General features: G+C 42.2%; 1 protein-coding gene across 2 annotated transcripts in view; it reads left to right on the top strand.

Annotated features, from left to right (window-relative positions):
- The window catches only part of TXLNB (taxilin beta), a 104,990-nt gene that overhangs the window by 52,849 nt on the left and 35,278 nt on the right, over nucleotides 1-16,863 (top strand). For both annotated transcript variants that reach the window (XM_029596459.1, XM_029596458.1), the window contains exon 3: nucleotides 9,439-9,530. In XM_029596459.1, coding sequence (XP_029452319.1) covers nucleotides 9,439-9,530 — 92 coding nt within the window. The remainder of the gene's footprint in view (nucleotides 1-9,438; nucleotides 9,531-16,863) is intronic.

The following is a 16,863-nucleotide window of genomic DNA, read 5'->3' on the forward strand; positions in this document are numbered from 1 at the left end:
AAGAAAATTGAGTAGCTCCTGGTACAGCCACAGGGTGAAGGCGCTTCAGATTGGTGATGAACATTTAAAAAGGAGACACTCTTCCGAGCCCATCTTCTGCATCTTGTGTTTGTAATTCTTTCTTTGACCAGTCTGTTTTCTGGCACAACAGAGCAAGCCTCAAAGATAATTTGCATCTTCATGAGTTATTAGCAGTTTGAAGCTGGGATTATTTTAAAGCTTTCGGTTACTCATTTTAAATTTAGCTTTCTTGTGCCACTGCTTTTCACTGTTCTGTTGTATATTTGCCAGTGAGATCAGGGACCTGGAGAAGGCTTGGCAGCAGAAATATTTGTCATGCTGTCTATCATAAGGGGGGAACCTTTGCCAGCGCCGGGTTATAAGGAGCATGCTTTGGTATAGACATTAATTGGCATTGAAGTTATATAATTTTGATCAAATAAGTCTAATTGAATAGTTAAAAAATGGGTACATTTGTTCTTGTACAAGCTTCCTTGTCTAGCTTGTTCTTCAAAAGAACAAGGAACCTGGTAATATTGTGACACCACAAAGTTCAGAGGAGAGATGTGCTGACTCTGAAAATCCCATCCGCCATCTTGAATCGGGGATTACCTAGGGAACGCGTGCGCCAGGCCCCATCTTATACACGTCATGGCGGGAACCTCGGGGCGTCCCCTCTGCATGGCGTCATCTGCCTGCGTGTATTTGAGCCAGCCGGTCTGAGCTACCTCCGAGTTAGCAAGGACTTCATTCCTGCTGAATTCCACTCCTTCGGAGACGCTTTACTTCGCTACTCTGAACTCGTTCCTGACCCAGAGACTCGAACGCTTTAGGTACCCGCTCCTTGGGGGCCTTGACACGTTCTGGCTATCTGCTCCTCGAAGGCCCTTCTTGCCTGGAATCTCTCTTCATCCACTCTGGGCTCTGTCTGTTCAGCCTTGTGACTTCGCTACCTTCAGCTGACGGAACCTCTGGTGTACCCCGTGCCTTGGGCCACTATCGTGTTCGCCTCAGCAACCTTCCTTGCATACTTCAGAGTGAGTACCATCCGCTATTCAGCTCTGCTGACCTCCTGCTCTACTCTCAACATTCTCTTGTGATTCTTGGCGTACCCCACACTGCGGGCCACTACCGGATCAATACAGAGAAGTTCCATCAAAGGAGGGATTCCCCGGCGTACCCCGCTCCGCGGACCACTACCAGGGATATCATCATTGAGCTACCCATTCCTCTGGACTGTGCTTCTCTCTTCCCACTTGGAGGGTTTTCTACATTCCAGTACAATAAAGTCTCTTGTGTTCTTCTCAGCTGAGGCCACGCCTATTGTGGTGAGTCCCCACAGGGCTCCTCCCAGTGGGTGGAGTCAGCTCTCACCCCGATCCAGGGTCTACAAACATACCAGATTATAACATCTACAACTGTTGGGTAAAAAAAATTGTCAGCAGATATATAGCATTAGAAGCATGGAGAAGAATTACTGGGTAGTTTGGAGAGGCCATTCAGTCCTTATTTCTCATCTGCTATGTTAGAACTGGAAATTTTTTAAGTGTATAAAATTTACCATAGTATAGCGCTATAAAAGTTCATCTTAAATAACCCAATAATTGGAATTTAAGAATGAATTAAATCAAAATATCCATCATTTATTTAACAGTTGCTTGTAGGCAAATCTTTCGGTCCCCCAACACAGATTGTGTTTCGCCACAAGGGCTGCGTCGGGAGGGACAGAAGCCCAAGAGTGAAACAGTAAAGCCTGTGACCTGAATGTGGTGAATATGTTGGGGAGCCCTGCAGAGGGAATTCAAATTGACTTATAAACTTGTTACCAGAAGTACAATAGCGTCTTCTAAGGGAAGGATTCTGAAACGGATAAGAGACTCTGGCGACTCTGTTAGTTGTGCACAAACGTTTAGGCATCCTTGGTCAAAATGTATATTTCAATGAATCTCTGTCAGGAGTGGTCAACTCCAGTCCTCTAGAGCCTCAATCAGGCCAGTTTTCAGGATATCCACTATGAATAAGATTTGCATGCACGGTCTCCTTTTATGCAAATCTATCTCATGAATATTCATTGTGGATATCCTGAAAACCTGGCCTTTTGGCTGTCGAGGACCAGAGTTAGCCACCCCTTGCTCTAAGTGAACAGAAGCTGACACAACCTTTACATCAGTGGCTCCCAAACCTGTCCTGGGGGACCCCCAAGCAAGTCAGCTCATGCATATTCATTGTGCATATCCTGAAAACCCAACTGGCTGGGGGGGGTCCCCCAGGACAGGTTTGGGAACCTCTGCTCTTCATGGTACAAAGTTAAACATACAAGGAGGGCGGAGTAAACAGCACACACATGTAGAGAACATACAACGAAATGTGTGGCAAACAATATACTGATCAATATCTCTTAACAGCATAGACATTTTAATTGTACATACAGTCATCTACGTGGTACATTTTTGTAAATACACAGGCCTCATTTTTATATTATTTTTGACTGTGTATTTACAAACATGTACCTCGTAGGTGACTGTATGTACAATTAAAATATCTATGCTGTTAAGAGATATTGATCAGTATATTGTTTGCCACACTTCTTTTTGTTGTACAAAAGTTAAACATGACATCTTTCTGCAAATTTTAATGCATAATTCCTATTTATTTTCAGTTTTTGACAGAGTAAGAAAACAGTGAATATGGCATCTGCATCCTTTCAGTCAGTACTTTGTAACAGAAACAACAGCTTCCAAAAATTTCCTGTAGCCGGCTGAGAGTCTTTCTCTTCTTGCTCTTGGGATTTTTTTCCCACTTTTCCTTGCAGAACTCCTCTACCTCAGAAATATTCTTAGGTCTCCTTGCATGCACTGCATGTTTAGATCTCCCCACAGATTTTCAACAATATTCAGGTCTGGGGAGTGTGAAGGCCATTCCAAAACCTTCATCTTTCTCTCCTGTAAGCACTTCATGGTTGATTTTGAGCTGTTTCAGACCATTGTCTTGCTTAAATATCCAACCTCTTTTTTTCATCTTCAATTTCTTCAAACACTGTGGGTGGGATATTAACTTCTAGGATATACTGATATTTAGGTGAATCCATTCTTCCTTCACAATCCCAAAGCATAAAAGATCCATCCCTGTATTTAATGATTGGCAAGGTGCACTTTTTTTTCGAATTCTTTGCCCCTATTTCTCCAAATATATCTTGTGTGATTGTGACCGAGCAGTTTAATTTTAGCTTCATTAATCCAAAACTTTTTGTTCCAAAAAGATTCAAGCTTTTCAAGGTTTTGTTTTGCACATTTTAGATTATTTTGTGTTGACATTGTAGAAAAGGTTTCCTTGTGACATTTCTCCCATGCAGATCATTATTATGTAAGCAATGCTTTACCGAGGACCTGTTGACAATTACTCCAGTAGCAGGTAAACTTTTCAATAGGTCAATTGCAGTGATCTGTGGTTCTGTTTTGTAGATCTGAGCTGGGTTGTTTTGTTTTTTTTGGGCAGTTCTATCAGATTTTTCTTGGACTTCCAGATCTTGTCCTGACCTCAACAGTTCAATATAACTTCCATTTCTGAACAATGTATCTGATAGATGAAATTGCTAGCTGGAAGTGTAATCTCTGAGCAGAAAAACCCTGAATTTGGATTCAAAGGCTCACACATCTCAGATTTTGGACCCCATGTGCAGAGTTCTCATCATCCAAACACATTTCTGAGAGTCCAGGATCCCCTATGGGGGTGAGCTCAGCTTCAAGGCCCTTTTGCATTATTTAATCCCAAACTTCTCTTCAGTCTCTTGTAAACGGCACTGACGATCTCCCACCGTAAACAGCAGCAATAATCGCGCTGGAGGTTGTGTGGGTTCCAACTCTTTTTACTGAGAGATTGTAAAAGTGAATTGCTGGTTTGCTACAGCTTGAACTGGAAATAAAAGCCAACTGATTGTTATAAGATGAACTTTAAATACATTTGTCACCTTACTTGTTCAGCAACCAGTTCTCCAAGTAATTTGACTATTTTCTTCTCACATTGTCATTTAATCTCCAGCTTCTCCCATGGGAATAGGAAGGAAATATATCCTAATTTATTTCAAAAAAATCACAGTCCCAATTCTCATAGCTTTCCTATAGACTGCAATATTCTCCATTCTCTCTACTTTGTGGCACTTATCTTTATCACATCTTTCTTCTTTGATTCTCTCTTAGTCCATAAAATCTTTTACATTGTACCTCAACCTTTTCTTATGGAAATGGATTTAATCCACCTCTCTTTTCATGACACTACTCCTTCTTCAGTCCTTTCAAGAGGAAAGGAACTATCCAAGTCATTCATCAAAATGCATTATGGTGTTAATGCATGCAATAATTACGCTAGTGCATGGTATGAATACAAACTTTTGGAAGGGGTGGGATCAGGGAGGAATTTAAGCAGGATTTATGAAAATGAGGAGCACTATCACACATTTTAACACCAGAAATAACTACACCTTTTTTCCTGTTAAGCAGTGTGATATGCCCAAAATGGTTAGAATTGCATTTTGGATATGAGAGGGGGGGGGGGGAGAGAGAAAACACCTCTGGGGAGGCCCTCCTTGTGTGCAACTATTTATATCTCTATAGGAGGGCCATCTAATAGGTCGAGGTGAGGTGGTGGTGCTTTAGGGGCCAGTTTCTCATGTAGAGTGAGACGTACGAACAGCACAGTAACCTTGGTGAAGATTTGACGTCATTTGGAGTGAGGAAAGTCTCACAAAGATGACATTTTGTACTATGTTATCTCACCCTAGCTTGATGGTACCCTGTTATAGAGTCCATCAAGTTAGGGTGAGAGGACATACCCCTAGATTCTATTTCTACTATGTTCTCAAAACAATAGCAGCTGAGTCCCTGGGCCCTAGGGTGCTCAGTAACACAAAAGGAAAACAGCTTACTAGGAAGAGCAACCAAATAAGAGATGGAAAGGGAAGAAAAACCTCCTTTTCTGGCAACTAAAACAGTTACAAAAACATGGACAATAACTGCAGTGATAAGGATCTCTGTCTCCTCACTCATCCCAGACTCTGTTTAGAGAGACCCCAGAGTCCTGATCACGGAAATAATGAACAGTATAGGACATGCTGCCCTCTGAAAGTTAACTCAGGAAATTCAGCTCAAACATCCATCTGAAAATCCACGCTCTGAACACACCATCTGCTTCTCCTACATGAGGGGAGCAAAACCCAAACCTCCAGCTAACTAACCTCTCTGTATTTCCCCAGAAAATGTGTTCACTCCATTTGCTAAGGATGCCTTGTAGTTCCTTACAGAAGCACTTAGAGAGTGAATTATCTTCATTTGAAAATGTTCAGACAGCTTCTTACAGGAATCCATGGTTGTTGACAGACAGAACAATCATAGTCAGAATATTTGTTAAATCGTGGAATTATTTTCACCTGACAATATTTTGAATCTTATTAAAAACAAGCAGTAGTGCATCAACTGATGGTCGCCGTATCTCAAAAAAGATATAGTTGCAATGGAGAAGGTACAGAGAAGGGCAACCAAAATGATAAAGGGGATGGAACAGCTCCCCTATGAGGAAAGGCTGAAGAAGTTAGGGCTGTTCAGCTTGGAGAAGAGACGGCTGAGGGGGGATATAATAGAGGTCTTTAAGATCATGAGAGGTCTTGAACGAGTAGATGTGACTCGGTTATTTACACTTTCGAATAATAGAAGGACTAGGGGGCATTCCATGAAGTTAGCAAGTAGCACATTTAAGACTAATCGGAGAAAATCCTTTTTCACTCAACGCACAATAAATCTCTGGAATTTGTTGCCAGAGATTGTGGTTAGTGCAGTTAGTGTAGCTGGGTTCAAAAAAGGTTTGGATAAGTTCTTGGAAGAGAAGTCCATTAACTGCTATTAATCAAGTTTACTTAGGGAGTAGCCACTGCTATTAATTGCATCAGTAGCATGGGATCTTCTAGGTGTTTGGGTAATTGCCAGGTTCTTGTGGCCTGGTTTGGCCTCTGTTGGAAACAGGATGCTGGGCTTGATGGACCCTTGGTCTGACCCAGCATGGCAATTTCTTATGTTCTTATGTTCTTAACTGGAAGGGTGTCCACATTTCTGCACATGCCATACTCACTTTTTTATTATTTTCAATTGGTTAAAGTCTGCAAACGAATGGTAAGTTTGCAGTAACATTGCAGATAGATGCGTAGCCCCCCTTCCTTTCATGCAAATGGTGGGGGCCCCCAAAATGAGTTAAATATATATATATATTAGAGAAAAATAATAGGCAAAAAAGTGTTCAATTGTATATATAATGCCAAGAGCACAAAAATATTAATGGAACATTTTAACAAATTAATGGCTAAAATACAATTTTATTACAAAATGATAGAAAATACATAAACTCTTCATTACAATTGCTCTTAAACCTAAATTCCATATCTAACCATTGTACTGTAAATTACTTCTGATTTATGCCTCAATAAATTCAATCCACATTTGTTTTCCCATAGAACCAGATAAAAACTACCACAGTGCACATAAGCACACACTTATACAATACTCTAAAATATACTAATTGTGCAGTGAATGTTTTTCAAAAGCACACAGAAGCAGATCAATGAATTAAAGTCCATGCACTATTTAACTAATATTGTTTATAACACACTCTTTTTTTTTTTTTTTTTAGTTTCTTGTGATTTCTCAGGAAATTCCATATCCTATGAAGATTTCCTCGTTCCCCGACAAAGGCCATTTGTTTCGCCCAATATGGCTTCCTCAGGGGTGCTAGTCCCAAGTGTTTCTTTCGAGGCCTCACTCAGCTAGAGTTAAATGATGCATTAATGTTTTTTCGAAGAAATCTCTGCGCTGAAATAGCTACTGCTCTGAAATTAAAACACCAACTGTATCTTGATCAGGTTTTGTTAATTTCTCAGCCTTCCTTCTCCACTTCATAACAGCGGGAAACCCACATCAAGGCTGCCAGTTTTTATCTGGCTCTATGGGAAAGCAAATGTGGATTGAATTTATTGGGGCATAAATCAGAAGTAATTTAGAACAGTTACATATGGAATTTAGATTTAAGACTAATTGTAATGAAAAGTTTATGTATTTTCTATCATGTTGTAATAAAATTGTACTTTAACCGTTAGGTTGCTAAAACATTCCATTAGTGTTCTTATGTTGGCATTGTATATAAATATACATACATACATACATACATACATGAAGGGTATTCACCAGGCAGCCACTCTGCCAACCAGTGGCTCAAAGTCCCTATTTTGCTTCTCTTCAAGTTGCTGAAAGGAGTAAGTTCACACACACACACTCACAAGGGCACATAGAGGCAGATACCCTGTTCCCAGACAGACACAGAAAGAAACAGATACCTCATATCCAGACAGACCTAGACACCCCACACCAAGACCAAAAGAGAGCAAAACAGATACCCAGATAGATATAGACAGACCCAGAGACCCACACAATTACTCAATACCTAGGCAGACACAGAGAGAAAGGCACCCCAAATGCAGACTCAAAAACTGCACAGAGAGACGAAAAACTCAACACCTAGACAAGCACAGAGATACAGACATACCACATCTAGACAATAAAACATTGATACAATATTTCCAGACAGAAGACAGACACAAAGAAAGACAAACACAACACATCCAAACACAGGCAGATAGACCACATACATAGACTAAAGCACATGAAACAAACACGCCACACACCACAATGGTAACAGCTGGAAATTTTTTCAAAAAACTCAGATACCAGCCAAAGTTTATTAAGAACTGAGAAACTCTATCCCACCTGTCTTATTATTATTTATTTATTTTGCATTTTTACTCTTTTCACTAATTTTTCCTATTTTTCTCTTTATTTTTGTTTTTTTCTTAGCTTGCTCATCTTTGATTTTCTCACATTTTAATTTGCTTATTTAACCTTTTTACACTTTTTGCCTTTATTCTCCCTTTCCCACTTCCCCTCTCTTCCCTTCATGTCCTCATTCTCTTTGGCCCCTTTGCCTCCCTAACCTCACCACTTCCTTTCCCCTGGCGAGCAAGAGCTGTTATCCCTGTCCCTGGGTAGAGTCCCAGCAGCAACAGGAACTATACCCAGGCTGAGGGTGCCCAATCTTCCTATGTAATGTGGAACACCGCAGTGGCTCCTCCCATGTCCCCGCCACAGCAGAAGCAGCTCTCCCGGGCCCACGGAAAAGACACAGGGCTAAGCCATGGCATGCTTACGATGGTGCCACTACATTCTGGCAGCTCCCTTCCTTTCAGCTTGCAGTGCCTCCATGGCACTGATTCTCAACAGCATGGCCATTTTTTTTTTTCTTCCCTGATTAGATAGCCAGTGGGGGCCCCCCCAGTTTGCTCACCCCTGACTGAGAGGCTGTGTCAGTTTCTGTTCCCAGAGATTCATTGAAACATACAGTTTGACCAGGGTTCCTAAACATTTACATGCAGAGATACCTTTTTTTTTTTTTTTTTATTCCCATGCACTATAACAGTGGTTTTCAACCCAGTCCTCGGAATACACCCAGTCAGTCTGGTTTACAGGATATCCACAATAAATATGCATGAGAGAGACTTGCATGCAATGCCTCTACTGTACACAAATATATTTCATGGCTATTCATTGAGGGAATCCTGAAAACCAGACTGGTCAAAATGTGGTTGAGAACGTCTGCACTAGGAGGCTGATAGTCAAAAGAGCTAGGCATCTAATTTAGGATTCCTGCTTAACACCTAAGTTTAGAGACCTAAATTCAGGTGCCTAAACAATAGGTGAGTGGATAAGCAGATTTAGGCTGGGGAGACTGAATTGAGATTTTTACAATAAGTTTATGCACCGGGTGCCTAATTTAGATGCCCAAACCCAGGCAAAGGGATAACTGGTCTAAATGTAGGCACTATCCCTGTGCCCCTACTCAATGATCTTCCTACCCATCCCTCTGAGCATAGATATTTCCCTTCCCTTCCACCGAAACCCTCATACTGTAAAGCCCCCCCAACCACGGAGCTGCAATGTCTCCCTTCCCCAGCCACAAAGTCCTCCCGCCTACCATCCAATATCATAAGGATCCTCTGGCAGCCACGTCCTGACCCTGTTTCCCACCACCCCTCAGGAATCTCAAACTTATCATTCCAGATAGTCTTCAGTCCTCGTAGGCAAGAGGGATGCAACATGTGGTGTCATTTAGCATCTATCTGCAGAGTCAGCATGAGGGCAATTGCATCCCACCAGCTCACGAAGAACTCTTACATACTTGGATGCTCATTTTCAGCCAAGGCTGAGAGGTCTACATCTAGGCAGCCACATTTTCAGTCATCTAGGTGCTTAGGATCAACTGAAAATTTCCCTAAATCTAGCATGCCAAAATTTGACCAAGTAGATGATATGACAGCCTTCTGTGACAGTGTTTTCTGTTCTTTGTCAGGAAAAGAAGCTACCCTGCTGATGCAAAACCTAAGCAAGCTAAGCACACCTGAAGAGAAGCTGGAAGTTTTATTTAAGAAGTATGCAGAAATGGTCAGTAAAACTTGGCAATAGTTGTGATTATCATTTTGATTAATTTTAATGTATTACATTATTCTGGAAGACAAGCATTTCCAAGTCATCCTGCTTTACCAGTCCAGTCCAAACAGTCCAGTTCTATCCACCTACCAGCAGATGGAGGCAGAGTGCACTGATTTCTCCAGTGACATCATCACCACTATGGTGATTCAGCACAGTAAAAGCCCAGTATACTCTATCTCCAACAGATGGTAAGACTTTGGTGCATCAGGATTTTGAAGAACTCTGTTATGGGACAGGCCGCTGTTGTGCCAGTAGGCCAAGCACTTTAACTGGAGCTCCTTCCCAGAGGGGACTCGGTTGAACCAGGGGATGGGGAGTGGGGGAAGCATCTAAAAAAAAAAAAAAGATATTTGAGAAGAGTTCTTGCAGGTTTGTCTGTGGGCAGTTTAGAGAATCTTCCTGTTTCTCCCCCTCCTTCCCCACCCCTCCTGCCTCATCATTTTGGCTGAAGTTTAACAAGAAAAAAAGAGCAGTGCTGCAGGACTGTGCAGTCAGCAGCTCCGGGTGAGAGGTGCCTTCCTAAACAGCATTGGGGTAAGTAATTGTCTGCTCCAAGGGGGGGGGGGGAGGAGTTGTTTGGCCTCAGGCTCACTCGTGCTGGATCAGGGGGAGTTAAATTGGCTGCAATGGAGCAGTCCGATCATGGCCGGCATTGCGGGGCTTGTGGGTGCAAGCCTCTTTGCCCAGCCTGTGGATGGCTGGAGAAGTACCTGTGTTCTTCAGCCTTTGGGAGGGGAGTATCTGATGATCCCCCCTGTTCTGAGGGAGTCCTCTGAGGCTGAATCAATGGGGGAGAGTGCCCAGGGAGAGACCTCTAATACCACCATTTTGGTGGGTGTGGCGACCATCTAAGGCCATGCTCCCTCAGGTGTTTCTCTTGACAGAAACAGAGTATCTGAAATGGAGGGCAAGGTTACTCCAGTGCTTGAGCCTGTTTAGGAAACATTTTTTCCTGGACATTGGGAGCAGTTACGTTCCAGGTCTGAATTCTCCCTGTAGTTTTTTGGGTTTTTTTAGGTTTGTGCATGCCATTCAGAAGCCTGATGGAGGTTAAGATTTTTCAGAAGGAACTGCCAAGGCCTGTTTGGTCTCCAGCCCCATGCAAGGGTCCCAAGGAGTAAGTGGAGCTCTCCACCCCTGACCTGGGGACAGTCAGGAGGATCCTAAGGGTCTACTTGATTCCTCAAGTGGTGTTTCTTTGGCAGAAGGCGAGGGCTCTCCTGACGGTAGATGATACAGTTATCCAACTCTTTTAGAAGGTAGAGATTTCAGCCCTGATTGTTCAGGTAGTCCTTTGCCTTTAGAATAACAGATTTTACAGTGAAGGAAGCTCCGGTAAAGGACCCTATTAAGGGATTCACAAGTCTATGAAGACTTTTCCTCTACATTCAGAAGTGGAAGGGATGGTTTTACTGGTATGGGAAGCTCCAGAATCTGGTCTCAAGGGAGTGAAAAATCTTCTTAGATTGTACCATCTTCCTCTTGATGCGTTCCAGCATTTGTTTCAGGTACCACTATCAGATGCACTGGTTACTGCAATCACCAGATATACCACTATTCCTATATTTATAGCACTTCTCTAAAGGACCCTTAGGGTAAAAGGACTGAGGTTCCATTGAATCTCAACTTAAAAACTAACTTAAAAACATTCAAAAAGGATCTGAAAACTTGGCTGTTCTTCAAAGCTTACAACGACCCCCTAACCCTCTCAACTACCCCACAGCAACAGAACTCCCAAACGAATCTCAACATCCTTAACACCTAATGACTTCATAACGCCGATTCATCTCCTATTATAAATGTTACAGTTTTTCCCATAGTTTGTTATCCTATTACCTTTATTTTCCATGTACTTTCAACCTTTCTTTGTTGATGATCTTTGTATTACCCAATACCCATCCTAATGTCCCCTTATTGAAATATGTAAACCATTGTGATGGCATTACCAAATGACAGTATATAAAACTCAAAAATAAATAAATAAAATACATTGAAGCATTTCTTTTCTATGGCTCTGGAAGTTCAAATTTCTAATGTGGTAGTTTCATAGTTTAAGCACTCTTGTGATGAATGCAATAGCTTCCAGGAAGTGAGGAAGAGGCTAGAACAGAGTCCACTGCTGCCTTTTTGGCAATTGCCTTGTATGATCTTCTCTGCTTTTCTTCTCAATCAGTAGCTTCAGCTGTGGCTGCCAAGACACTCCTTTGACTTCAGAATTAGTCTGCAAATTCTTGGTCTAAATCTTTTAGGCAAGCTTCCCTTTAAGGGGTGTTTATTTTTTGAAGAGGATTTGGAGTAGTTGGTAAAAAATCTGGGAGATCTGAAGCTCAGAGGCCTCCAGAGGATAAACCTTGCTCTTTTTGTTGCTCTGCTAGGGGGCAAGCCCAGTTTAATAAGTCTTGGTGGTAGAGGCAGGTAGGCAGTCCCTTTATTCCTTCTATGATTCTCAGGCTTCAAGAGGCAGTGGTCAGTCTTTTCGGGGTTTCAAAAAACTCAAACCTGATTCAGCTTCCACCTCAGGAGCAGGTAGGATCTTTCACTGAGATTCAGCAGGTCCACTCATTGCTCCTCCCTGTGGGCAGTTTCCTATGGATATTTTTTTACTGAGTGGACCTGAATAACTTTGAATCAGTTGGCATTACAGCTGATTCTTCTTGGTTACGCTTTGGAGCTCTGATTCCTGGCATTATTTTATGGATTTTCCTGCACATCAGTTATCAAACGACAGGCAATTTGCGATACTCTGACAAGACTTCAATTGTTGTATGCCGTGGTTCCGGTGACTTTCTCAAAGAAAGGACTTGGTCACTCCTCCATCTGCTCTGTGACTCCAAAGGAGGATAGATTTTACCGCCCTATCCTACACCTCAAAGGGGTAAATAACAATCTCAGGATCTCTCACTTCCAGATAGAGACACTTCGTTCAGTAATGGTGACAGTTCAAAAGAGCGAGTATCTATCTTTTAAAAGTTTATGATCAAATTCCCATCCAGAAAGAGGATCAGACATTTCTCTGTGTTTGTGTTCTCGAGGAACATTTTCAGTTCAGGGCATTTCTCTTTGGGTTGGCTACGGCTCTGTGAGTCTTTATCAAGGTCATGATAGTTGTGATGCTTTTCTGTGATGAGAAGAGGTCAGGGTTCATGCATCAAGAAGATATTCAAACCTCCAAAAGAGTGGTCAAGCTTTTAGAAAGCTTGGGCTGGGTAGTCAATTTTGCAAAGAGCAATTTGGATTTTCAGAAGGCGTTTGACAAAGTCCCTCATGAGAGGGTTCTAAGAAAACTAAAAAGTCATGGGATTGGAGGCGATTGTCCTTTCATGGATTATTTTTTATTTATTTATTTATTTATTTTTAATTTTTATATACCGGAATTCCTGTATGCAATACAAATCAATCCGGTTTACAAGTAACGAAAAGGTTGCCCTGGTCTGGGAGGTTAGACTGGGGTTTTTTACAGAGAACATTGAACAATAACAATCAACCATTGAACATTATTACAAGGAACAGTGAAAGTAACAATAGTATTTAACAAACAAATATTATTATTATAACATTATTCGTGTTTTGAGTACAAACTGGTTAAAAGACAGGAGACAGAGTAGGATTAAATGGTCAATTTTCTCAATGGAAAAGGGTAAACAGTGGAGTGCCTTATGGATCTGTACTTAAACAGAAGCTTTTCAATATATTTATAAATGATCTGGAAAGGAATACGATGAGTGAGGTAATCAAATTTGTAGATAATACAAAATTATTCAGAGTGGTTAAATCACAAGCGGATTGGGATAAATTGCAGGAGGACCTTGCGAGACTGGAAGATTGGGCATCCTAAGAACATGCCATACTGGGTCAGACCAAGGGTCCATCAAGCCCAGCATCCTGTTTCCAACAGTGGCCAATCCAGGCCATAAGAAGTTAAGAACCTGGCAAGTACCCAAAAACTAAGTCTCTTCCATACTACTGTTGCTAGTAATAGCAGTGGTTATTTTCTAAGTCAACTTAATGGCAAGTAATGGACTTCTCCCCAAGAACTTATCCAATCCTTTTTTAAACACAGCTACACTAACTGCACTAACCATATCCTCTGGCAACAAATTCCAGAATTTTATTGTGTGTTGAATGAAAAAGAACTTTCTTCGATTAGTTTTAAATGTGCCACATGCTAACTTCATGGAGTGCCCCCTAGTTTTTCTATTATCCGAAAGAGTAAATAACTGATTCACTTTTAACGTGTTCTAGACCTCTCATGATTTTAAACACCTCTATCATATCCCCCCTCAGCCGTCTCTTCTCCAAGCTGAAAAGTCCTAACCGCTTTAGTCTTTCCTCTTAGGGTGGCTGTTCCATTCCATTTATCATTTTGGTCACCCTTCTCTGTACCTTCTCCATCGCAACTATATCTTTTTTTAGATGCGGCGACCAGAGTTGTACACAGTATTCAAGGTATGGTCTCACCATGGAGTGATACAGAGGCATTATGACATTTTCCGGTTTATTCACCATTCCCTTTCTAATAATTCCCAACATTCTGTTTGCTTTTTTGACTGCCGCAGCACACTGAACCGATGATTTCAATGTGTTATCCACTATGATGCCTAGATCTATTTCTTGGGTGGTGGCTCCTAATATGGAATCTAACAATGTGAAACTATAGCATGGGTTATTTTTCCCTATCTGCATCACCTTGCACTTATTCACATTAAATTTCATCTGCCATTTGGATGCCCAATTTTCCAGTCTCACATGGTCTTCCTGCAATTTATCACAATCTGCTTTTGATTTAACTACTCTGAACAATTTTGTATCATCTGCAAATTTGATTACCTCACTTGTCGTATTTCTTTCCAGATCATTTAGAAATATATTGAAAAATACGGGTCCCAATACAGACCCCTGAGGCACTCCACTGCCCACTCCCTTCCACTGAGAAAATTGTCCATTTAATCCTACTCTCTGTTTCCTGTCTTTTAGCCAGTTTGTAATCCATGAAAGGACATCGCCACCTATCCCATGACTTTTTATTTTTCCTAGAAGCCTCTCATGAGGAACTTTGACAAACACACTAACAGTGAACCACAAGTTGTTTTTGCATTGCTGACATACAGTTACTTGTTGCTTGATGACAATACACTACTGTATTTCATTCAAGACCTTGGATTGTTTAAGCCCCTGAGGCAGCAGCTGTTGAGCTGCGAAACGCAGCCTGAGTCGGGCGGTTATATGTCTCTACTTTAATAAAAAGTGTTTGAAAAAGATCAAGGCATCTATCCTTTTGTGTTTACCTAACAAAGTGGATAATACATTGAAATCATCGGCTCAGTGTGCTGCAGCAGTCAAAAAAGCAAACAATGTTAGGAATTATTAGGAAGGGAATAGTGAATAAAACGGAAAATGTCATAATGCCTCTGTATCGCTCCATGGTGAGACTGCACCATAAGTACTATGTACAATTCTGGTTGCCGCATCTCAAAAAAGATATAATTGCGATGGAGAAGGTACAGAGAAGGGTGACCAACATGATAAAGGGGATGGAACAGCTCCACTATGAGGAAAGGTAAAGAGGTTAGGACTGTTCAGCTTGGAGAAGAGATGGCTGTGGGGGATATGATAGAGGTGTTTAAAATCTTGAGAGGTCTAGAATGGGTAGATGTGAATCAGTTATTTACTTTTTCTGATAATAGACTAGGGGGCACTCCATGAAGTTAGCAAGTAGCACTTTAAAACTAATTGGAGAAAATTATTTTTCACTCAATGCACAATTAAGCTCTGGAATTTGTTGCCAGAGGATGTGGTTAGTGCAGTTAGTGTAGCTGGGTTCAAAAAAGGTTTGCATAAGTTCTTGGAGGAGAAGTCCATTAACTGTTATTAATTAAGCTGACTTAGGGAATAGCCACTGCTATTACTGGTATCAGTAGCGTGGGATATACTTAGTGTTTGGGTACTTGCTGTTGTATCTGTCGGTCGCAGACGGCTGCGACCACTCTGCCTTACCTCTTTTTCTCCTCTTTCACTCTTTTTAGGCAAGATGGCTGCTTCTGATGCCGAGGGTCTCAGCATTTCCAAACCAGCATGGGCACCACCATCTGCCATGCTCACACCCGTGGCCTCCTAGGGCGCGAGCGTGCACATCTTCTACGCTCAAATATACGTCATGGCGGGAACCTCGGGGCGGCCCCACCGCATGACGTCAGTACCTCCAGGTATATCTAGCCTCCGCTTCTGCTACCACCTTGAGTTAGCAAGGACTTTGGTTTTAGCTACTCTGCCTGCTCTAAGCTGCTCCTGTAGAAGCTCCAGATCCCCGCTCCTCGGGGTCTTTCGCTTCCAACTACCCTTTGGGGCTCTCTCTAAGACAACCGCTCCTCGGGGGTCTTTCTCTCTCTTCTACATTTCAGGATATCGGACCATCGGGTACTCGCTCCTCGAGGGCCTACCAGCCAATTTATCCTGCACCACGGACCTTCGGTCCCAACTTTCCAACATCAGAAAGACGCCATCATTCCTGTGAGTACCTCTACGATCCGGTGCTCCAGCTCCACCCACCAGCCGCGACGTTACCCGCACTGCAGGCTTCCACCTATCATAACATCTGGGTGAGACTTCACATTTGAGCCTGTTGAACGTACTGGCACTTCTTGGATAAGTGCCTTACCTTCCTGATATCACCATCTATCTACAGCAGTACAATAAAGACTCTATCCATACTGCGATACTGTGTCTGCTATCTGAGTTCAGCCTATCGCAGTGGTTCCCCATGGGGCCCCTCCCCGTGGGCGGAGTCATCTCCATTGCAGCCAAGGGTCCACAATGCCACAAACATAACACTTGCCAGGTACTTGTAGCCTGGATTGGCCAATGTTGGAAACAGGATGCTGGGCTTGATGGACAATTTCTTATGGTACCTTCTCAGTCACTAGAATATCTGGGGGCCTGTTTTGTCATAAAGGAAGACAAGGTATTTCTGATGATGGTGAGAGTAAACAAGTTATTGTTTCAGATGCAGTGGTTTATTACCCTTCTGGCTCCAAGAGCTTGGGATTACCTTCACTTGGTGGGATCCACGGCAGCTGTTCGTGACTTGATGACCTGGGCCAGGGCTCATATGAGACCCCGTCAGTGTTCTCTTCTTTCTCAGTGGTCTCCTCAGATGTGTCTCTTGATGTCAGCTGCAATGACACAGTGCCTCATATGGTGGATAGTCCCTCAGAATGTTTTGTGGAGTATCAGTCTAGAGACCCCATCCTGGGTTCTGGTTACAATGAATGCAAGCCCGTCCAGAATG

The sequence above is a fragment of the Rhinatrema bivittatum genome, chromosome 3 (assembly GCF_901001135.1).
Source record: "Rhinatrema bivittatum chromosome 3, aRhiBiv1.1, whole genome shotgun sequence".
NCBI classification, from domain to species: Eukaryota; Metazoa; Chordata; class Amphibia; order Gymnophiona; family Rhinatrematidae; genus Rhinatrema; species Rhinatrema bivittatum.